The sequence below is a fragment of the Chelonia mydas genome, chromosome 3, assembly GCF_015237465.2.
Source record: "Chelonia mydas isolate rCheMyd1 chromosome 3, rCheMyd1.pri.v2, whole genome shotgun sequence".
Classification (NCBI taxonomy): Eukaryota; Metazoa; Chordata; order Testudines; family Cheloniidae; genus Chelonia; species Chelonia mydas.
In genome coordinates, this window is record NC_057851.1 from 167,649,050 (window position 1) to 167,670,394 (window position 21,345).

Genomic DNA, 21,345 nt, shown 5'->3' on the forward strand with positions numbered 1-21,345 from the left:
GTTGTGTGTCATGACAATAGACGTTGAGATTCAAAAAGTTAAACCTTTCTCCTCACTAAAACACATACTGTCAACATCGTATGTCAAAATATACAAACTAAATACCCTCAAATCAAAATCTAGTAAGTTCTCAAGCAGAACTGTTCTGACTGTACATTTTGATCACTATCAATGGAAATTTTTTTCATCACTTTGACGTTTACTGGGTCCTTCCACCAGTCTAAGGATTGCTTGACCCTGGTGGGCGTCGATAGACGCTTGCCTGTGTTGTCTCTGTTCATCCTGTAAACTGAACCAAATCATGCTTGGAGGCATCTCATGTGTAGTAGCCTGAGCAATTACCGATGTGCCCGCGGCCATGTGCCCCAGAAGCTGAAGGCAATATCTGGCCAAGATTTGGGGGCTGGATTGTACTGTCTCTATCAACGAGGAGAGATTGAGAAATCTATGATGTGGAAGGAGTGCCCTTGCCTGAATGGAGTCGAGGTCGGCTCCTATGAATTCTAGCCTTTGAACCGGTGTTCAGGTCAATTTCTGTTCTTTGATCTGTAGGCCCATACTCAGAAACAGGTCCCATGTGGTCTGAGTGACTCATTGGGCCTCTGTGCAGAACCATGCCCTGAGAAGGCAATCATCCAGGTAGGGATAAATCATTATGCTCTGAGAATGTAAGTGGGCTGCTACTACCGAGAGAACCTTGGCCAAACACCCCCAGGGCCGATGAGAGGCCCAAAGGGAGTACTCTGTACTGGTCCCGGCCCAGCATAACTTTGAGTGCACACCTGTGACTTAGTATGATAGAAATGTGGAAGTATGAGTCTTGAAGGTTGAGGGCCGAGAACCAGTCTCCTTCTTCCAATGCTGGGATGATCACTGATAGGGTGACCATCTTGAATTTCTGCGCTTTGACATATCTGTTGAGTGCTCTGAGATCCAGTATGGGTCTACAACCTCCTTTTTCCTTTTATACCTGGAAGTAATGAGAGTAGAATCCTTTGCCTCTGAGATGTACGAGCACATTTTCTATAGCTCCTACACTGAGGAGATGGTTTGCCTCTTGACATAGCAGACTCTTGTGAGAAGGGTCCCTGAAGAGGGATGGGGATGGGTGTTTGGGAGGGGGAAGAGAAGAGAAATGGATGGCATATCCATTCTGGATGATTTCCAACACCCACTTGTCAGAGGTTATAGGTTCCCAGGTGCTGCATAATGGGGTAAGACCGTCTCCGAAAGGAGGAATGGGGTTTCCCAGCATAAGGTGGCAAAGAGTGTGTTCTACAGGCGCCTCAACCAACCAATCAAAACTACCACTTCAAGGTTGAAGGCTGAGACAAAAAGTCGGTTGTGGTTCCAATTGCTTTTGCTTGGGGAACCTTGATTTCTTTCTCTGTGGCCCTTAAGATCTCTGTGACAAGTACTGAAGCATGTACTGCGATGATAGGGAATTAAACAGCGGCTGAGGGCTGTAATTTCTCTTGTAGGCTGGCATGTATATCCCTAGGGAATGAAGGGTTGCCCAAGAATCCTTCAACATGTGGCAAGACCCATCTGTCTTTTTGGAAAACAGCTTCGTTCCCTCAGTCCTGTTGCCAGGTTCATAGGTGGACGTGTAAGTGCAGCCAGCTAATCCTAGTAAAGAGGGCATCTACAGGCATGCATGGGATATAAATACCATCCCTCATTCTTGCAGTCAGGAATAATGCAATGACCTTCTCCTGAACTGGCCCCATCTGCTTCTAGCCCTGCCTGATTATCCCTCTAAACTTTTCCCCTTCTAACACACGATTCTTTTACAACAGTGCCCCTTGAACAGCCACTGAGGGAGAGAAAGGGACCAAGTCTTACTAACAATACATCTAAAGAACAGTACCTCTAACTCACTTCCCTCACCCAGGGGAAAATTAAAAAATTAAAAAAAAATTTAAAAAAAATTAAAAAATCGGATTTTATTTAGATAAGTTTTTACCTCAAAAAGCATTTTCATCAAAAAAAAATCTGATCTAAAGATAGTTTTAATTAAGATACATTATAGCTCAAAGATATCTCATCATGGAATAGGGATTATAAATTCTAATTCTATAGTATGAGACAATATATTCATGTAATGTTTAAGAAAAGTTTTGTAAATGAGTTCCAATAGTTCATGGATTAGGGACACAATCTTATAAGGTTCCAGGGGCTTCTGTATAGATTATTTAGGTTAATCTTTCTATCTAACCAATGGGACTCAGTGCTCAGTCCAGAAGATACCATCAGGGATGCTTAGTTTTGCAGTTCTCAAACTGTGGATTTGTGTCTCAAGAGATAACATGCTTGTTAACAACAAAAATGTTTTTAAATAAATAAATAGTATACAGAGGTGAGAAATAACAGACCTCAACCCTATTGTCCCTCTGCAAATTTGTGTACACAGAGTCAATCCCTTACCTCTCTCTAAAAGTGCAAAGTTTCAAAACATTCGATTAATAGAAGATTGTCGGGGGCAGAATAGATCTGGAAAAGGAGAAGGGACAGGCAGTAGAAACAAAAGTGAAACTGTTTGAGCAGCACATTCCAGAAGTCTTGAGGTCTTTCTGAGTGTAGCCTTCATTGATCTGAGATCTACCATACCATTCTCTCACTAGAACTGAAAACCTATAATGGCAGCAGGCCGTAAAAGAGACCTAGTTCGTGAATATTTTAATGAAGTTCCTCTACCTGTGGTTAAGACAGGCATGAGTGCAAAATGCAAACAGTGCAACAAAGAAATGCAAGGCCTGGTTGCCCGAATGAAACAACATCATGAGAAGTGTTCCTTCTCAGGAAGAAGCTGCTTGAAGATGATAAAAGGAACACGTCTGAACATGCAGAATCTTCAGGTTGGTAAACGTTTTTATTTCAAAAAGAAAAGGAGCACTTGTGGCACCTTAGAGACTAACCAATTTATTTGAGCATAAGCTTTTGTGAGCTACAGCTCACTTCATCGGATGCATACTGTGGAAAGTATAGAAGATCTTTTTATACACACAAAACATGAAAAAAAATGGGTGTTTACCACTACAAAAGGTTTTCTCTCCCCCCACCCCACTCTCCTGCTGGTAATAGCTTATCTAAAGTGATCACTCTATTACCAGCAGGAGAGTGGGGTGGGGGGAGAGAAAACCTTTTGTAGTGGTAAACACCCATTTTTTCATGCTTTGTGTGTATAAAAAGATCTTCTATACTTTCCACAATATGCATCCGATGAAGTGAGCTGTAGCTCACGAAAGCTTATGCTCAAATAAATTGGTTAGTCTCTAAGGTGCCACAAGTACTCCTTTTCTTTTTGCGAATACAGACTAACACGGCTGTTACTCTGAAACCTGTCTTTATTTCATACTTCTTTCTGAAAGGCTGCCTGTCTTCCTTCTGGACTATTCTTGAATTCTCATGTTTGAGCAAAAAAATAGTTGTTACTCTATGGTACTATCATTTTAGATGCAGTTGTGATAAAAAAACAAATAGCTGAAATAGGCAGATCTTCTTTTTACAATTTCACCTTTAAAGTAGTACTGAGTGTCAGTGAATGCAATGAGTAATACTAAGTAAGCAGCATGGTAATAATAATTAAATAACTGCATTAACGTATTTTGTTTAGGAGAATCCATCCTCAACATACAGGATTCTGAGTACTATCCACCTTCAAGATCACCATCATTTTCTACAATTTCAGAGTTATCTGCCAATGATAGTGTTTCAGTCACATCCTGTATGTCATAGCCAAAGTATATCACCTGTAGCAAAAAGAAAAAAAAAATCTCCATCATCCAGAAACAACCATAGATAAGTTTGTGATAAGAACCAGCAGATTACAAAAAGAGGTAATTGATGAAAAAATTGCCCGGTTTGTTTATGCAACAAACTCTCCTTTCCATATGATTGAGAACCCACGCTTCATGAACATGGTTCAGTCATTACGACCAGGATACAGTCCACCCAACAGAGCAGATGCCACAGGCAAATTGCTGGATAAAGTGTAGGAAAGAGAAATTGAGCAGTGTGCAAAAGGTCTAGAGAGTAAAATTGTTAACCTGAGTCTTGATGGGTGGAGCAATGTCCACAATGATCCTGTTGTATGTGCTTGTGTGAACACAGAAGAAGGGAATTTCTTCCTTACAGAAACAACTGATACATCAGGAAATGCGCGCACACAGCAGAGTACTTACAAGAAGTAGCAGTAAAAGCTATAACAAACTGTGAAAAAAAATTCAAATGTCTAGTACACAGCTTGGTCACAGACAATGCAGCAAATGTATCCAAGATGAGAAGAAATTTAGAAGAGAGTCCCAAGCTAATAACATACGGTTGCAGGGTTCATTTGATGCACCTCCTAGCCAAAGACTTCAGTGTTCCAGAAATAAAGGCTAATGTTGAAATTGCAAAATACTTCCGTAACATCCACTTTGCAGCAGCTGCTCTGAAAAAAGTGGGAGGAACCAAGCTAACTCTCCCACCAGACGTGCGACGGAACTCAGTAGTGGACTGTTTTGGGCACTAGATCAAGAACTGGCCTAATCTGATGACAGTTTGTGAACAAAATTGTGAAAAAATAGATGGCACTGTCGCAGCCAAAGTTCTCAACATTGGGCTTAAGAGAAAGGTTGAACACATGCTGAGTACCCTGAAGCCTATTTCTGTAGCCTTGAACAAAATGCCGGGAAATAGCTGTTTTCTTGCTGACACTGTTGAACTTTGGAAGGAATAGAGTGAGATCTTAAAAAGAGAAATACGCAATGACAGAGTTAAATTACAAGCATTAAAAAAATGAATGGGACAAGCACTATCGCCGGCTCATTTTCTTGCAAATATTCTCAATACTAGGTACAGGGTCAAACCTTAACTGCTGAAGAAGAGGAGTTGGCTCTGACATGGACATCCAGCAATCATCCCTCCATAATGCCAACGATAATAAACTTCAGAGCTAAGGGTGAACCATTCAAGAAATATATGTTTGCTGATGATGTTTTAAAGAAAGTCACACCAGTGAACTGGTGGAAGTCACTTAAGCACTTGGATTCAGAAACTGTTGAAGTGATAATATCACTTTTAACAGCAGTAGCTTCTTCTGCCGGTGCAGAAAGAACATTTTCTTCCTTTGGACTAATTCATTCCAAATTGAGAAATCATTTGGGACCTGAAAAAGCAGGAAAGCTTGTTTTTCTTTTCCAGATTATGAACAAACAGGAAAATGAAGGTGAAGACGACCGAGTTAGCTGCAGAAGCCAATATTTTAAGTTTCTCATGTTGACCTGGTAGTCAATTTAATTTTTGGTTTTGTTTTTTTTAATATTTCATTTAACTTTTTTAGTTAAAAACAATTTAACAAAAACAAACCTGATTTTAAAAAACTCGAATGTTTAACTAAATTCAAAAATACATGTGCTTGTTTTGTTAAAATATTATATGTTTGCTGTTGAAGAAAAAAATCCAGAATACATAATGTTGTTTTAGTTAAATAACACAATTTAAATGTCGGTCTGGTGATGTTCTCCTCCTAATACAGCACGGCAAGAAAATCCTCCAAATATTAATGATTAACCTGTTGAATTGGAGATAGTTCACTTCCCAATGACTTGATAAATATCTGCTTCAATTACCTTTGGTAAATGAAATAACCAAACAATCATTCATTTTCTGATATAGCTGAAAACTAATCTGAAAAGTTTTCAAAATACATCACTTTAAAAATGTATAGTGTGTACCTTCTAAAAATTAAACCTACATCTACCTCTAAGTTGTGAAGAATATGTATTAAGGTTATAACAACCAACAAGAATGCACTTTGATGTAGAAATTCATGATTAAATCGAGTCTTCCTGACTAGTGATTTAAGTAATGATTTAAATCAATTTAAATCCTCACCCTTAAATTGCACTATATTCAGTAGAATTCCACATGCTTATCTTCTTACCTATCCATAGTCCTGGCTGCAACTTCCAGTTGTTGGAGAAGGAAAGGATAAAGGGCTGGAAACCGAGAGAAAAACTCCCTCCCTGTCATTCTGCAAAAGGGGCAAAAAAGAATGATAGTTAGTGTTCTATAACAACCTGTTCTTCTCAAAATGTTTAATTAGCCAACAAGCGTTCATTTTTTTATTAATACCTGAGTGTAACTCAAAGTAGTAGCTCACAACATGGTTATAAGACATAGTCGTAAAAATGCCCAAGCCCACTTCAACCCTGTCTAAAATACAGTTTCTACCATATGCTATTACTAAGGCTAAGATTTTGTCACAGATATTTTTAGTAAAAGTCACGGACAGGTCACGGGCAACAATGAAAAATTCACGGAAGTCCATGACCTGGTCCCTGATTTTTACTAAAAATATCCTTGACAAAATGAGGAAACGGGGCAGCTGCAGGCAGGCTGGGAGCTTCAGGAGCATCCACCACCTGTGGGGGCTCAAACCTCCAGGGTCCCCCTCTGCTGGCAGTTCCGAGCTGCAGGGGTCCCCCCCGCTGTCCACGGTGGCCAGGAGCTCCAGGAGTCCCCCCTGCCGCCCGCAGAGACAGAGAGCTGCAGGGGTTACCCCTGCAGCTTGCGGTGGACATGAGCAGTGGGGGTCCCCCCTGCCACGTGGGGCAGCTGGGAGTGGCGGGGTTCTCCGCTGGCATCCGCGGTGGCCGGGAGCTGCAGGGGGTCAACCTGCCACTGCCGGCTCCCTTCACCTGGGGCTGTGGGGGTACCCCACAGCTCCCTGCCTCCACAGGCAGCAGGGGACCCTGCTGCTCCCTGCGGGAGCTGACTCAAGTCATAGAGATCTTTGGAAGTCACTGAATCCGTGACTTCCGTGACCTTAGTGACTAAATCGCAGCCTTAGCTATTACCAATAAAACTGAAAGCTGCACCATTGGACACAAATTCCAGGTCCCATTTTTACCAGTGTAGATGCACCCTTATAAGCCTGCATAACAACGGGATTCAAAACAGATTTCCAGCACACAACAAATTAAATAAAATACAGTTTATGCCAATGATCAGCAAAGCTCAACCACTGACCAGACTTAATAAAGCAGCAAAGTTCAAGTTATGGCAGTGAATAAAATCAAACTAAACATAAGCTTTAACACAGCTTTTTAAACCATGTTATAAACACAGACACCGTCTACCCTGGCCAGGAAACTGTGTTAGCACCTCTGTAGCAAAAACTGTATTTCAAATCTCATAGTAGGAAAGAGCCTAATTAGAATATACATTAGACAGGTAAAAGGGGTTCTGAATTCTTTTAAACAATTAACCACTAGAAGAAAAAAGCAGAATTGTAAAACATGTTTACCACATGATCTACTGAAAAAAAAAGTGAACACACATTAGCAAAGCTTCACTGTAAAGATTCATGCTAGCATCTACGAAATCACAGGGAGGAATTGCAAAAACGAATGTTAGTGAAAATAATCAAAAAAACACCATACAAGAGTAAAATCACCACATGGCAAACATCAGCAAAGCCTCATCCAGTGCCCAGCTAACAAAACATGCCTTAGCCACAGGCCATAGAGTAAACACAGTAAAAATGATCACTGGATGGAAACAAACTTTCAAAAGCAAAGGTTCAGGAAAATTTCAGTAGGCACATAAAAAGTATACCAAAATCCCAAACTATTTATAGCTATAGGCATATGCAGGGGATTTGCCTCAGAATTTTGCTCCAAAGATTTCATTTTTTAAAAATTGAGCTTCTAGCCTTTATGGTTGTGAAGAAAATCATCTACATGTGAACCAAGTGTAAACTGAAAGAATGATAATTCAAATGTCAACATTAACTATTTTGCTAATTATTTTAGCAGAAACATACAACTAATTGCTTATCCCACAATCCCAAACTACTTCCCAGTTGCCAAAAGCTCCAAATGTCCCGTTACCAAGCTGCCAAAACTTCCAATTTCAATAGCACGGTTACATATTTTCTAGACAAACTGTGCAAGACACTGACATTTTAAAACACAGGGGCCGTGCAAAACACAAACACAAAATTAAACACGCAAGGGACATATTACTGATTACATCATTCTTTTTCCTTTCCTAAATCAATAAAATTTAATCCACTATGAAGATACCATGTAGAATCTCCAAACTACTACAAAAACAACAGGGAGTCCGATGGCACCTTAAACACTAACAGATTTATTTGGGCATAAACTTTCGTGGGTAAAAAACCCACTTCTTCAGATGCATGGAGTGGGTAAAAAACCCACTTCTTTTGATGCATGGAGTGAAAATTTGCATCTGAAGAAGTGGGATTTTTACCCACGAAAGTTTATGCCCAAATAAATCTGTTAGTCTTTAAGGTGCCACCGGACTCCCTGTTGTTTTTGTGGATACAGATTAACACGGTTACCCCTGATACCAAACTACTACAGTGATATGCCCAGAATCTAACTGCTCTAACTGCAGTATTTGGGTCAAATTTGCTGTGGCATATATAGTCCTTGGGCATACGCTTAAAAGGTGATTTGGAGTAACTAATGAACTAATACCCTCTTCTTATGGATTCATAACAAGCACGCAATCCCTTAACCAAAGAAATGTTAATACCTATAAACACAAACTAAAAAAAAAAAAAAAAAAGAACAGTAGGAAAAAACAGTCTGGGACTAAAGAATAGATAAATTGGATTAAACTCCAGTCAGCCCACACAAATTAAAATCTATAGAGAAACCCCCCCGCCGCCCCATTTTAATAGCATCTAAACCAGAGGTTCTCAAACTTTTATATTGGTGAGCCTCTGAGTGAGACCCCCCCTTATAAATTAAAAATACTTTTAAAATATATTTAGCACTATTATAAATGCTGGAAGCGAAGCGGGGTTGGGTGTGGAGGCTGACAGCTCGCGACCCCCCATGTAATAACCATGCGACCCCGTGAGGGGTCATGACACCCAGTTTAGGAACCCCTGATCTAACCTATCACACTGTAGATGTACATCAGTACAAATTCATGGACTTTGGATTCCTTGCAGAGGAGATAAACATATTATAGAATCCATTTGAGAATATTTATAGCAAGTTTGACATTTTGAAACAAAAATGTCAACAAGAGAGATCTTAACATCAAATCTACTCTTATTTTCCCCCCTTTGCCCCTCAAATAAAAATCTCTCTCTGAAAACTGACTTCTTGGAAACAGAAGATGATTCTGAAGTATTATTTCAGCCATGTATTACATTGTCTGGAATGATCAGAAACTGGAGGTATGGATAGAAAGCCAAGCAAATTCAAACTGAAACCACTGTAACCAGTTCCTGGAGGCTTGTTTACATTATAGTGGTACTGTAAGAGTTTTTACAATGTGTTGCATTTTCATTATAATATACCAAAATTCAGGCACCAAGGAATAATAGACAGAATTCCCAAGCAGATGTTACCAGGACGGCCATGCTTCTAGTGTGTGAAAAATTCTATTTATTCTCAAAAATAAAAAATAATTTTTCTCTCAGAAAAAGTGGAATTTTTTACTAAGAGAGGGCAGTATGGTTACTGTTATCAAGGGTTAACCCCTGAAACATCTAATGGGAAACATCTTCAAATGCAGTATCTACATTCTATTAAAACTATTAAATGTCTTCTCTAGATTTCTGATGACTGCATAAAAAGAATGATGTAAATGTTCTTGAACTAGGATGAAATACTAAACTGACAGCAATTTATAAGAGTTCTTAACTCTGTGCCTTCTTCATATCCAGAAGGATTTATAACCCTACAAAAATATAGTTTGCAAATGTGTCTGCAGAGGACAGAAGTCTTGAAAATACTTAAGTGAAACAGATAATTTTTGGTGAATGAGGGGCATAAATATTCAAAGTTTTGCTGGGGTTTTTTGTTTGTTCTTGTTTTTAAGAACACATGTAATTCTTTTTTTAAAAAAAAAAAAGTAGGAGCCCTGGGGCTCTAAACATGTAGCATCACCCAATAGTGACTGGCATTATCACGGTAACTGCATCTGTTTTAGGTACCCGCAAGAAGTGTCTTGATTTTACCTGCAGCTCTCATTGACCTCGAGGGGCATTTTGGGTGCTGAGCACTTCCAAAAGAAAAAATTTACAAGCAGCTAGTTAAGTCAAGAGTTTGTTCATGTCACTATAGGCCCATTTTAACATACAAAATAATTCATTGACCAAATATGAAATCAAAATTAAGCACTAAGAGTGAAAGTTCCTAGAACATTAAACTTAAAGTGCTCAGTATACAGTGTACGTAAATTTTATGCAGTTTCTTGATATTCAGAGGATAAAAAAAAAATCAAAAGATAATTGCCACTGAATTGGGCAAGTCACATAACCTGTCTCTCGGTTTGCTGCCCGGATCTTGTATGAGGGGAAGAAAGGAATCTACTCAAAACCTACTTCCTACTTGTCAGGTATTTGCAGAAAACATGTCTAAAAACAGTGAGAGGAAGTATATTTTCACTACAGCTGGAGTTGTAATTTCTACCTCTGGTAGATATACCCGAGCTAATTTGGACATAGAAACGTAGCTGCAGCAGCAGGAGGGGCTAGCTGCCTGAGCATGTGCCTAGTGTTTCAGACAGCATTGAACTCTGGTGACTAAATCCTTCTGCTACTCATGTCACCACGGCAACACTTCTCTTTTTAACAAAGTAGCTTGAGAGATAGAGCAGATATGGCTACCTAAGTGGAAATTACACCTCCAGCTCCAATGTAGACACACCCTAAGAGGCCTAGTTGCTAAGCAACAACTTTGGCTGCCTCCCCTTCCAGTGCATAGAGGAAACAACATAGTACAGCACACTAGTGGAGATGTTGTGAACAAAAGGGAATTGTACAAAGATGAAGCCGTGCAAGTAGAAGAGAGAGTTACTTACCATAACTGGAGGTTCTTCAAGATGTGTGGTTCCTATCTGGATTCCAAATGTGGGTGCACATGCGCGCCATGCACTGGAGCCAGAACTGATCATAGTAGTGTCTGCTGACCCACACATGCGCTGTGCATTGACTGTGTGGTGCATCCGAGGCTTTAAGACACCATGTGGGTTGATGCCACTCTAGTTCCCTCTTATCAGGCAGTTGCAGAGCCCAGAGCAGAGGTGGTGATGCAGGGCACGACTGGAATCCAGATAGGGACCACACATCTCGAAGAACATCCAGTTACAGTAAGTAACCTTCTCTTCTTCTTTGAGCGATGGTCCCTATGTGAATTCCAAATGAGGAAGAGTAGCAAGCAGAACTCAAGTGCGGTGGCAGGTGCAAGGGCTCTCCAGGAGTCACAGTCTAAAGGATGGTGCGGCTGAGAGCTGCATCCACCACCGCGGCAGGGGCATAGTGGGTAGGAAAGGTATGGATGAAGGACCAAGTGGCTGACCGGAAAATATCTTGCCATGGAATGTCTGCAAGGAAAGCTGATCTGGTGGCATGAGCCCGTGGGGGGAGGGGAACACCAGAGAGAGGGTAACAGTCCTCAATCCAGTGGGAAATCCAGTGGAAGAGACGTTGCGAGGTGAAAGCATGTCCTCAAAGTAGTCAGTGATGGCGAGGAAGAGATGTGGGGAGATGTGAAAGTCACGTGTGCGCTGGAGGTAAAAGGCTAGCACTTGGCAGACATTGAGGGAGTGCAGCATGCGCTGCCTAGAGGAGGCGTGCGGTTTAGGGCAGGGGTTCTCAAACTTCATTGTACCGCGACCTCCTTCTGACAACAAAAATTACTTCACAACCCCAGGAGGGGGACCAAAGCCTGAACCCACCTATACCTCATTGCCCTGGGTGGGGGGACCAAAGCCAGAGCCCCACCGCTCTAAGCAGGGGGGCAAAGCTGAAGCTCCAGGGCTTCATCCCCAGGCAGGGGGCCTGCAACAAGCCTGGCCACCCAGGGCTGAAGCCCTTGGGCTTTGGGGCTCAGGCTTCAGCCCCAGGCCCCAGCAAGTCTAAGCCTGCCCTGGCAACCTCATTCAAAAGGGGTCGTGACCTACTTTGGGGTCCCGACCCAAAGTTTGAGAACCGTTAGGTTAGAAGGTGGGTAAGTGTATGTACTGGTTGAGGTGGAACAGGGAGACCACTTTGGGAAGAAATTTGGGGTGAAGGCGTAGGGAGACCTGGTCGTGGTGGAAGATCGTAAAGGGCAGTTCCACCATCATTTCCGCCAGTTCACTGACAAAGAAAACCACCTTCACAGAGAAGTGAGCGAGAGAGCAGGTTTCCAGGGGTTCAAAGGACGCCCTAGTGAGGAAGGAGATGACAAGGTTGAGGTCCCTGCAGGGGATAAGCTTCTGCATCGAGGAAAAAAACCCTTCCCCCCCCCCCCTCCTGCTGGTAATAGTTCACCTTAACTGATCACTCTCCTTATAGTGTGTATGATAACACCCATTGTTTCATGTTCTCTCTGTATATAAAATTGTCCTACTGTATTTTCCACTGCATGCCTCCGATGAAGTGAGCTGTAGCTCACAAAAGCTTATGCTCTAATAAATTTGTTAGTCTCTAAGGTGCCACAAGTCCTCCTTTTCTTTTTGCAGATACAGACTAACACGGCTGCTACTCTGAAAAATTTCTTCCCCTGTACTTGCTTCATTTATATAATACCATTAAATGTTCAGGATGTATAAGTAAATAAATAAAACAGAAGAGCGGGTCTCTGCCCTACAGATCTTACAGTTTAACAGTGACAAAAACTAAACACAGTTCACCAATTCTCTGTATCTGACAGTTGGTGGTCTAGAGCACAATCCTTTTTCTCTAGAATTCTTTCAGTGAATGGAGGCACCTCATTCAGGCTAATTTACACTGAAGTGTTAATAGAGTCTGGGAACAATTCATTTCAGCACTCCTCAGAAGAAAGATTTACAAGGATCCAGAGATGTTATGGGAGGAAAAAGAGTACTAATTTTTTTGAGTTGTGGAAGTAAATCAGGGACAGTTTCCCCTTCTATTTATGTTTCCCCCTAAAGAAAAGTACTAACAAAACACACCACCACTACAACTCTTAACTGAAGAATTCTGCCCTTCGTTCTAACTTTAGGTGATATTGCACCTGCCACTCATAATCGTTTCATCTGTCCCGTTCATCTAAATTTACTCTTTCCAATCTTTTCTGTCTGTGTGAATCTGCGCCACAGTTCATTAAACTGAAGGGCAAGGTTTATGATGCTAGCTAGAAAATTGTTCTAGTAAAATGTAGTGAGTTCTCATGAAACGGAAGTTACTTTGAAGGCAAAGAGTGGAGATGTACATGTAGTGTTATAACTTCCTTCCTTCATTGTACTATTACAGCTAAAATTCATAATTGAAGGCAGATGTAGATCTATAAAACCCAGCAAAAGAAACTTCTAGAAAAGTCTATTTTAAGCTGCAGCTAAAGAGCAATTTGCTATGTGGATGACTAAAGTTTCTTTTAAAAAAGGAGGAATGAGAAAAGTAGTTTGCCTCTCCCACACAAAGCTAACATAAGGAGCTTTTATTGTACTTTTGATGGTCAGTAACTTCTCTATGTATTTGTACTTGATTGTATGGCTTTATTTGTTTGCTAATAGAATCTTCACAGCAAGGGAATGGCCTCATTCTTATTAATCTCCTTTCCACTCCTCTGATAAGATTGTTCAATATTACTGTACTTTCTCAATCAAAATAGATAAAATATTTTATAATGTAACAGACTTAAAATTCTATCTATAGATAGATTCCAGTTTTCTACTAGACAATAGCATGACCACAGGTCAGCTGGTTCCCCTCCACCATCTTTTTCATTCTACTTCTCTCATGAGTGCCTCCTAGGCCAACATGATATCTCAAGAGTTATTCCTTTCATGTATTTATCAATTCTGATTAAGTGCTGTGATCGCATGTGTAGGTCAAGACCTGTATTTGTACATTTAGTTGTCTTTGTTGTATTACTGTGTTTGTATGCTATCTGTGGATTTAAAATTAACAGATTTGTTTATAAAAAATAAACTGAAGAGCCTGGATGCTGTGGTACTCTTTGCTAAATGCTGCTGCAGTATATTCTTAGAACATACTGTGGCGGATCAGTTTAATTCGTAAGTACAGCAATGTGTGTATATATTGTGTGTATACCTCATTTTACCGTGACATGTATCACAGATTATCTCCATCTATAATATCTCTGATTTCATATTTTTTTCAGAAAAATTAAAGGCTCCATAGCCTTGTATCCTGCTTTAATAACTGACACTATAAAGTACGTTTGTGAATCATCTGCTCATATTGTGAGTCTAAAGTAAAAAGAAAACACAGCAAAAGAGGTTTAAAGACAATTGACCTTCTGGGGCTACAAGGCCGCTCTAACACTCATTCTAAATCATGAATATCAACAAGAAAAATCCTGGACTGCTGATAGGCACTCACAAATACCAAAATTGGGATGGAGATAAAGGATATAACAGAAGTAGAAAAAAAAGGAGAGACGAGAATAAAAGAATATATACAGGGAAAAAGCAAAAACCAAGAGACATTTACAGAGGCTTTTATTAAAGGGCATTGTTTTCATGAGTTCGTGGAGGCCTCTTTTTAATATTTTCCTGCCAAGAATAACATCTACTCTTATTGTGGCAATGACGGTACTGAAATTAATGGACCCTGAAGAATTATCTAACATATCACAGAGGAAAGATAAAACAGACAGACTGGGAACCAAATTCAGCCCTTGCCTCAGCAGACACAATTATCGCAGAAAGCATTTTAAGCCAAGGCTGAATTTGGACCCAAAAATATAAACAGCCATATGGAAGGGACACAAGTTTTCAAATCTAGCTTGATATACTTGCCTCTTTTGCTTTTAGCAAATTATGAAAGCAAGGACACAAAACACACACATGCTTAGTGGACAGAATATTCCACTATTCAGAATATTTTTTTTGTTGACTTGTTTACTTTTTGTTCTTCGTTCTCTCCCAGATCTCTCACCAGATAGGTCCTCCCAACCCCCAAATACACGACTTTTTCTATGCTACATAGAATCATAGACATCAGTAAAACAGACGGAGTAGATCATCCATCTCCACCCCAACACAGAAACAAGCCTTAACCACGTATTTGTGAAATGATGCTGAACATGGTATGTCCTGATCTGTATTTGCATTTAAATCTTGTGCTCCTCTACTGGGGCTGAACCTGTTGTTGGCACGCTTGTCAGCAACATGTAATTTCTATACTACATACCAGGCCCACAGATCAAGTGCAAACCTCAATATTCATATCATCCAGTACGTCACTAGCCAAAAGTATCCTACTTGTAACCAGTCTGGAATGCACACAAGGTTTGGAGTGGATGAAACCTCCCAAAAGTTCCAGACATAGTAGTCACCCTTAAAAACTTTTCTGTTGCCTGAGACAACTAAATAACATGAGCCATCAGTCTGTGCAGTGTTTCCTAAACTAATTAATGGGAAGCTTAAGTACTGTCACCGTAATGTTATCGAATTGCAAAGGTAAAATTGGAAAGGTTTTAAGGGCAGCCACTATAGTTTTGCAAGATAAAATTAAGACACAGAATGACAAAGGGGCTTCAAAGAATTAACAGCCACTGAAATTAGTTCACACTTCTATTTGGAACAAATCCAACCTCTTGCTCTAGGTAATTGAGACTCCTCTTGCAGCAGTACCAGTAATGTTCCTCTGTGCAGGGGGCTGGGTAGGTTTCGGTGATTCTCATGGAGGGCATGTGCACCCCTATGTCTGCAAAGCCCAGCTTTGATAAGCTCTTTGTGACCCACAGCACATCAGAGATCAGAGGGCTGATGGATCTGTGATAACAAGGGTTAGCAATGAGTTCAGCACCAGTTCAAGCACACATGGTTTAACTGCAAGAGTGCATTAGGACAAACCGTGTTCAGCAACATTTCAGAAACCACTGTTAATTCATGCCTGGAGCAAGTATTAACCACAGCTTTCTGAACTAATACAGAGCATAGTTTGTCCTGGTCTACATTTGCAGTTAAAATGTGCGCAGCTGATTGATCTAGTGCAAAACCCAATGCTAACCCTACTGTAAACAATGGATCAGTTTATCAGGTACATGATGCTCAAAGGCATAAATACCTGTTGAAACTCAGTTAATAATGCTTGTGACATGTCAGCAAGAATCACAATAGAGCAAAGTGACTGACCAAGCCAAACCTCAATAATATAGCAGATATGGTCAAGGATATGAGTGTGCGTTCTGACTCAGCTTTCATTTTTTTCTCCACCGCATCACCATCTGCGATAAGGCCATCATTCTCTGGCTTACAAAACATTTCCAGACCACAGCTATTATCGATACCAAAATGGTCTGAAATAACAACTCATGCTTCTGCCTCTACAGATTAGTTTATTCCAATGTTTCTTTTTTGTATAGTTTCCCAGATAAGGACCTCCTTAGTGTTCAAATGCTGTAGAGTGCTGCAATCACATGACCTACCTACTCATTAGGTTTTCTTAACAGTTCTCTCTCCTTAGTGTCCCACCATTCCAGGCGACATGTGTCCATGCTGCTGACGGGTTCTGCTCGATAACAATCCAAAGCAGTGCAGACTGACGCACATTCATTTTCATCATCTGAGTCAGATGCCACCAACAGTAAGTTGATTTTCTTTTTTAGTGGTTTGGGTTCTGCAGTTTCTGCATGGGAGTGTTGCTCTTTTAAGACTTCTGACAGCATGTTCCACACCTTGCCTCTCTCAGATTTTGGAAGGCACTTCAGATTCTTAAACATTAGGTCAAGTGCTATAGCTATCTTTAGAAATCTCACATTGGTACCTTCTTTGCGTTTTGTCAAATCTGCAGTGGAAGTGTTGTTAAATCGAACAACATGTGCTGGGTTACCATCTGAGACTGCCATAACATGAAATAGATGACAGAATGCAGGTAAAACCACAGAGCAGAAGACATTAAATTCCTTGGAGGAGAATTGTGTCACAAATTTAATTAATGCATTATTTTTTTAACGAGCATCATCAGCATGGAAGCATGTCCTCTGGAATGGTGGCCAAAGCATGAAGGGGCATACAAATGTTTAGCATATCTGGCATGTAAATACCTTGCGCCGTCAGCTACAACAGTGCCATGCGAGTGCCTGTTCTCACTTTCAGGTGACATTGTAAACAAGAAGCAGGCAGCATTATCGCCCATAAACGTAAACAAACTTGTTTGTCTTAGCAATTGGCTGAACAAGAAGTAGGACTGAGTGAACTTGTAGGCTCCAAAGTTTTACATTGTTTTGTTTTTGAGTGCAGTTACATACAAAAAAAAATATACATTTGTAAATTGTACTTTCACCATAAAGAGATTGTGCTACAGTAATTGTATGAAAGGTGAATTGAAAAATACTATTTCTTTTGTTTATCTTTTTTATAATGCAAATATTTGTAATCAAAAATAATATAAAACGGGCACTGTACAGTTTGTATGCTGTGTTGTAATTGAAATCAATATATTTGAAAATGTAGAAAAACACCAAAATATTTATAAGACATTTCAATTGGTATTCTATTGTTTTTCAGCGCGATTAAAACTGCAATTAATCATGATCAATTTTTTAATCAAGTGAATTTGTTTTGAGTTAATCACTTGAGTTAACTGAGATTAATTGACAGCCCTACAAAACCAAATAGCATAAACCCATGAAATGCAGAGTTAAGATTAACCTTAAAAGAAATTCAAACACATGAAGAGGTATGGAAATGCAGTTAGGGCAACCTTACAACCTGAACTCTGCCCCAAAGTGACATACTGCAAAAACCACATGATTTTGATTAAGGCATGACAGTGTTTGTGGTCCCTGATTAGAAGGAACTATTTCATACACACTTTTTTTTATATATTTTTCTTCGGACTACAGAGTAGAGTTAAGGATATGTCATAAAATTAATCATGGGAAGTTCTATGACTCTCAGAGGCATTTCAATTAGACATATTTGTGTGTCAGATTCTGCCACCCATTTCTCAAGTTGACTCTGCAAATGGTTCCACTACAGTTTAAAAAAAAAATAAAATCACTGCTTATATTGCTTTTGAGATTTACATTGAATATAATGGCTAAACCACTTTTACAGTTCTCTTCCTTTAGAAATTACTCGCTGAATCAGTATATTACTTTTTGTAAGGTAGTTAGTTATCAAACAATTAAATACATTGTTTATTAATACATTAAAATGTTTCTTTTAAGGGTAGGTTAGAAGACAGATGGTTTGTGTAGGGTTTTCTTAGCTGTATTCCACACCAACACAATAACTGTTGCTATTTCTTTAATCACTTCAGGCTGGGAGCTGCTAAGGATTCAAGAAAAATCTGGTCCCAGGAAGCTAAAAAAAAGCGGAGTTCAGTCAAAATAAATGCTACAGCTTAAAATGACAGTACTGAAAACATCCATTTTCAAAAAGAACTCTAGTTATTTCCTACTGTATCTGTAGGCCCCTATCAGATATTAGAGCTTCAGTAATCAATAGGCTCCAGCTAAGAAAGATGATCTAGTTGGAATTTACTAACTTTTCCTAAAAACAAGCAATGTAGTCTTTATTTCAGTATGAAGCAATCTTCTTGGCATGAATTTATGTTACTCTTTAAAATGTCCATCAGATGTCAAACAAAATTTACCATTTGAAAGTATTACAGCTAATGCAGGTAAGAGGATGCACTTGTGAGAGAGAAAGACTGACCAGACCAGGTAGCATTCTAAGGGTGAGAAATTTAAGTAGACAGCAATGGACAGTCCTGCTGGAAAGATCCAGTTAGCAATGGATAGGAAGTAATATTTTTATGAGTTCTTCTCTAGATAATCTTGCTCTACGACAATCAGTACACTCTTCTGTTAGACCCAGCCAAAGAATGCCATTTCAGTTACTTTAACACTGTCTCTAGAGAGCTCACTGTATTTGCTTTCAAGGTTGAAAACTGCTACCTGCCTAAAGAGAATGTTAGTACTCACAAGAAGACATCCTGACCACATAACTGACCTTTTTAGGGGGGGGAAAAGGAAAAAGTAATCAACAATATTGTGCATATCCTTGTCATTAATTAAAATAAATGTTATAATGTACTAGCTAATAAAAAGCCCTGTGTAACTATACAAGGATGTTAAAGGATTATCTCATCTTTGTCATTCACAGATTTATTACAATAAGTAATTTAATTCTAGGACACCTCTTCAGTTAGAGCAATGGGTGCCAGCCTTTGTATTACATCATCATGTAGTTAGCAAGAACAACTTAGATTTATTTACTACATTGGCAGAAGGGGGAATTTTTGAAGAGGGATAGAAGAATCACTATGCATCAGTGGAATTTATAGCTTTAGTAAATGTTAGGTTTGTTTTCTAAGGAATTATAACAACATACTTAAATTCCAGAACAGTAAGCAAAATAGCTTAAGTTCACTGACTTGAGAAAACATTCTTTTATACTGCATAGTTCTAAAATAAATACTTAAAAGAAATAGAGACCAAGCCATTATATCTTAGTTTTCATTTTCCTTCAGATAGAAGTGCTAAAATAAACATTCTTACCAGTTTACATTGCCTGTGTTTTATGAGGTTAATAACTGAACTGTCAATCAAGGGCTATATAAATACAGTAGTTGAATACTTTCTGCTTTAGAAGCACTTTTATTTACAAAAGTGGGTAGCCAAGATTTCCAAAGGACTACATGGTCTGTTTGCTTTGATCTGTTTTACGTACAAGTCTCTTTATACCTGTTGGTTTGCTATTTATGATACCTTTGTGTAATTAGGTATGGGAAGAGCAGCTGTGCACAACAAACACTTCAGGAAAACGGCAACTGAGAGGAATAAAGTATTATGTAACAAGCAGCTTACCAAAAATAACTTGTTAAAGAACCTTTCGCAAGGCAACTTTGTTGGTATGATGGCAAGAGATCTTAAAATATGATGTGCCAGAATAAAGGAGAGGAGGGTCACTTAAATCTGAGTTAACAGACAGACCTGATATCAATATTCATATATAATACAAAATCAAACAATTATGTCAGAATTAGGAGAAATTAAAATGTTCCATGACTAGAAATAAGAACAAAAACTAAAGATATGTTCACATAGCAACTGGACACCTGCAGATGGCCCATGCCAGCTAACTCAGGCTCGTGGGGCTCGGGCTGAGGGGCTGTTTCATTGCTGTGTAGACTTCTGGGCTTAGGCTGGAGCCCAAGCCCGGAAGTCTACATGGCACTGAAACAGCCCTGCAAAGCCTAAGTCAGCTGTCACAGGCCAGCTGTGGATGTCTAGTTGCTATATAGACATACCCTAAGTTACCTGCTTATATGGTTAGATTTTTTCAGAGGTCTTTGCTTCATTTGATCTGTTTCAGGCATGTTAGAAGGAAGAATCAAAAATCCAATTAAGTTTGGTTTTGCCTTATTTAAAACAAATGAACAGTTTGAGGAAGCTCTTTACACTTCTCATGCTAGTGCACCATATTGTTATCACTTCTCATTGAGATAGCATTTTATTTGTGTTTGTATACGGTACCCATCACTGTGGTAAAATGAGGAACCACCATCCATCTCGAAATGGAGTATTACTAGAAAAACACAGTAGGGTACGAAGCCTGTATTTTCTTATATTGTTAAACAAGTATTTTTGGACTCGTAATCAATATAAACCGTAACAACAGTGTGTCTGCTGCAAACTTTTGCTTTGAACACTTAAGCTCAGAATTGTCTCACGAAGACCCGCAAGTCTGCTAAAGCAGTCAATATACTAAAAGACAGAGCATGGACTAATAGTTAATCAAAATTAATATGGGCTACTTTATTTTAAAAGAAAACAAAATAAAACACAGCTTGACAGTGTTTACTTCATCAAATCTTAGAAAGATTACTTGGCAAGATACCTCTGACCACACACTCCACTCTTAGCTATATTCTTATTACCATTCCTGTGGTTTTTAGAAATCTCTGGGTTTAAATAATTGTTAATGGATGAAAAATTTACAAATGATCTTTGAAACCTAACAGAGATGTAATTAATTTTTAACCAGCAAGGCTAGATCTACATCCCATGTTCATTTTTCTAATTCATGTTGAACATGTTCTAAGGTACCATTCATGAGAAGAATGTTTTAAACATGCTCAATTAGTCTATTTAAAATGCATACTTAACATATCTCTAAAAGACTCCATTTTCCCACATGATTTTAAAAAGTTCATCCATCTATTTTACTATCAGTTTCTATCAACTCATTTAAAGTCTTTACCAAAAAAAGCCTCTAAACTTTTTCTATGTAATATACAATATATGATGTCACCGTGTAACAGTACACGTTATTCAATGAGCAACAAGACCTTTTGGCTTCAATAGCTATCTATCTTAGGTATTTATCTGACCCCCATTACCACAGCATCTGAGCATCTCACTCTCTTAATGAGCTTAT

At 39.3% G+C, this 21,345-nt stretch overlaps 1 protein-coding gene across 14 annotated transcripts in view; it reads right to left on the reverse strand.

The window, feature by feature from the left end:
- Nucleotides 1-21,345, reverse strand: part of THADA (THADA armadillo repeat containing) — a 299,475-nt gene that overhangs the window by 181,000 nt on the left and 97,130 nt on the right. For 13 of the 14 annotated variants that reach the window (XM_037895818.2, XM_037895817.2, XM_037895819.2 and 10 more), the window contains one exon: nt 5,930-6,019. In XM_037895818.2, coding sequence (XP_037751746.1) covers nt 5,930-6,019 — 90 coding nt within the window. Of the gene's footprint in view, nt 1-5,929; nt 6,020-18,059; nt 18,265-21,345 lie in introns of those variants that run through there. The other variant, XM_043543766.1, reaches the window with a different exon arrangement.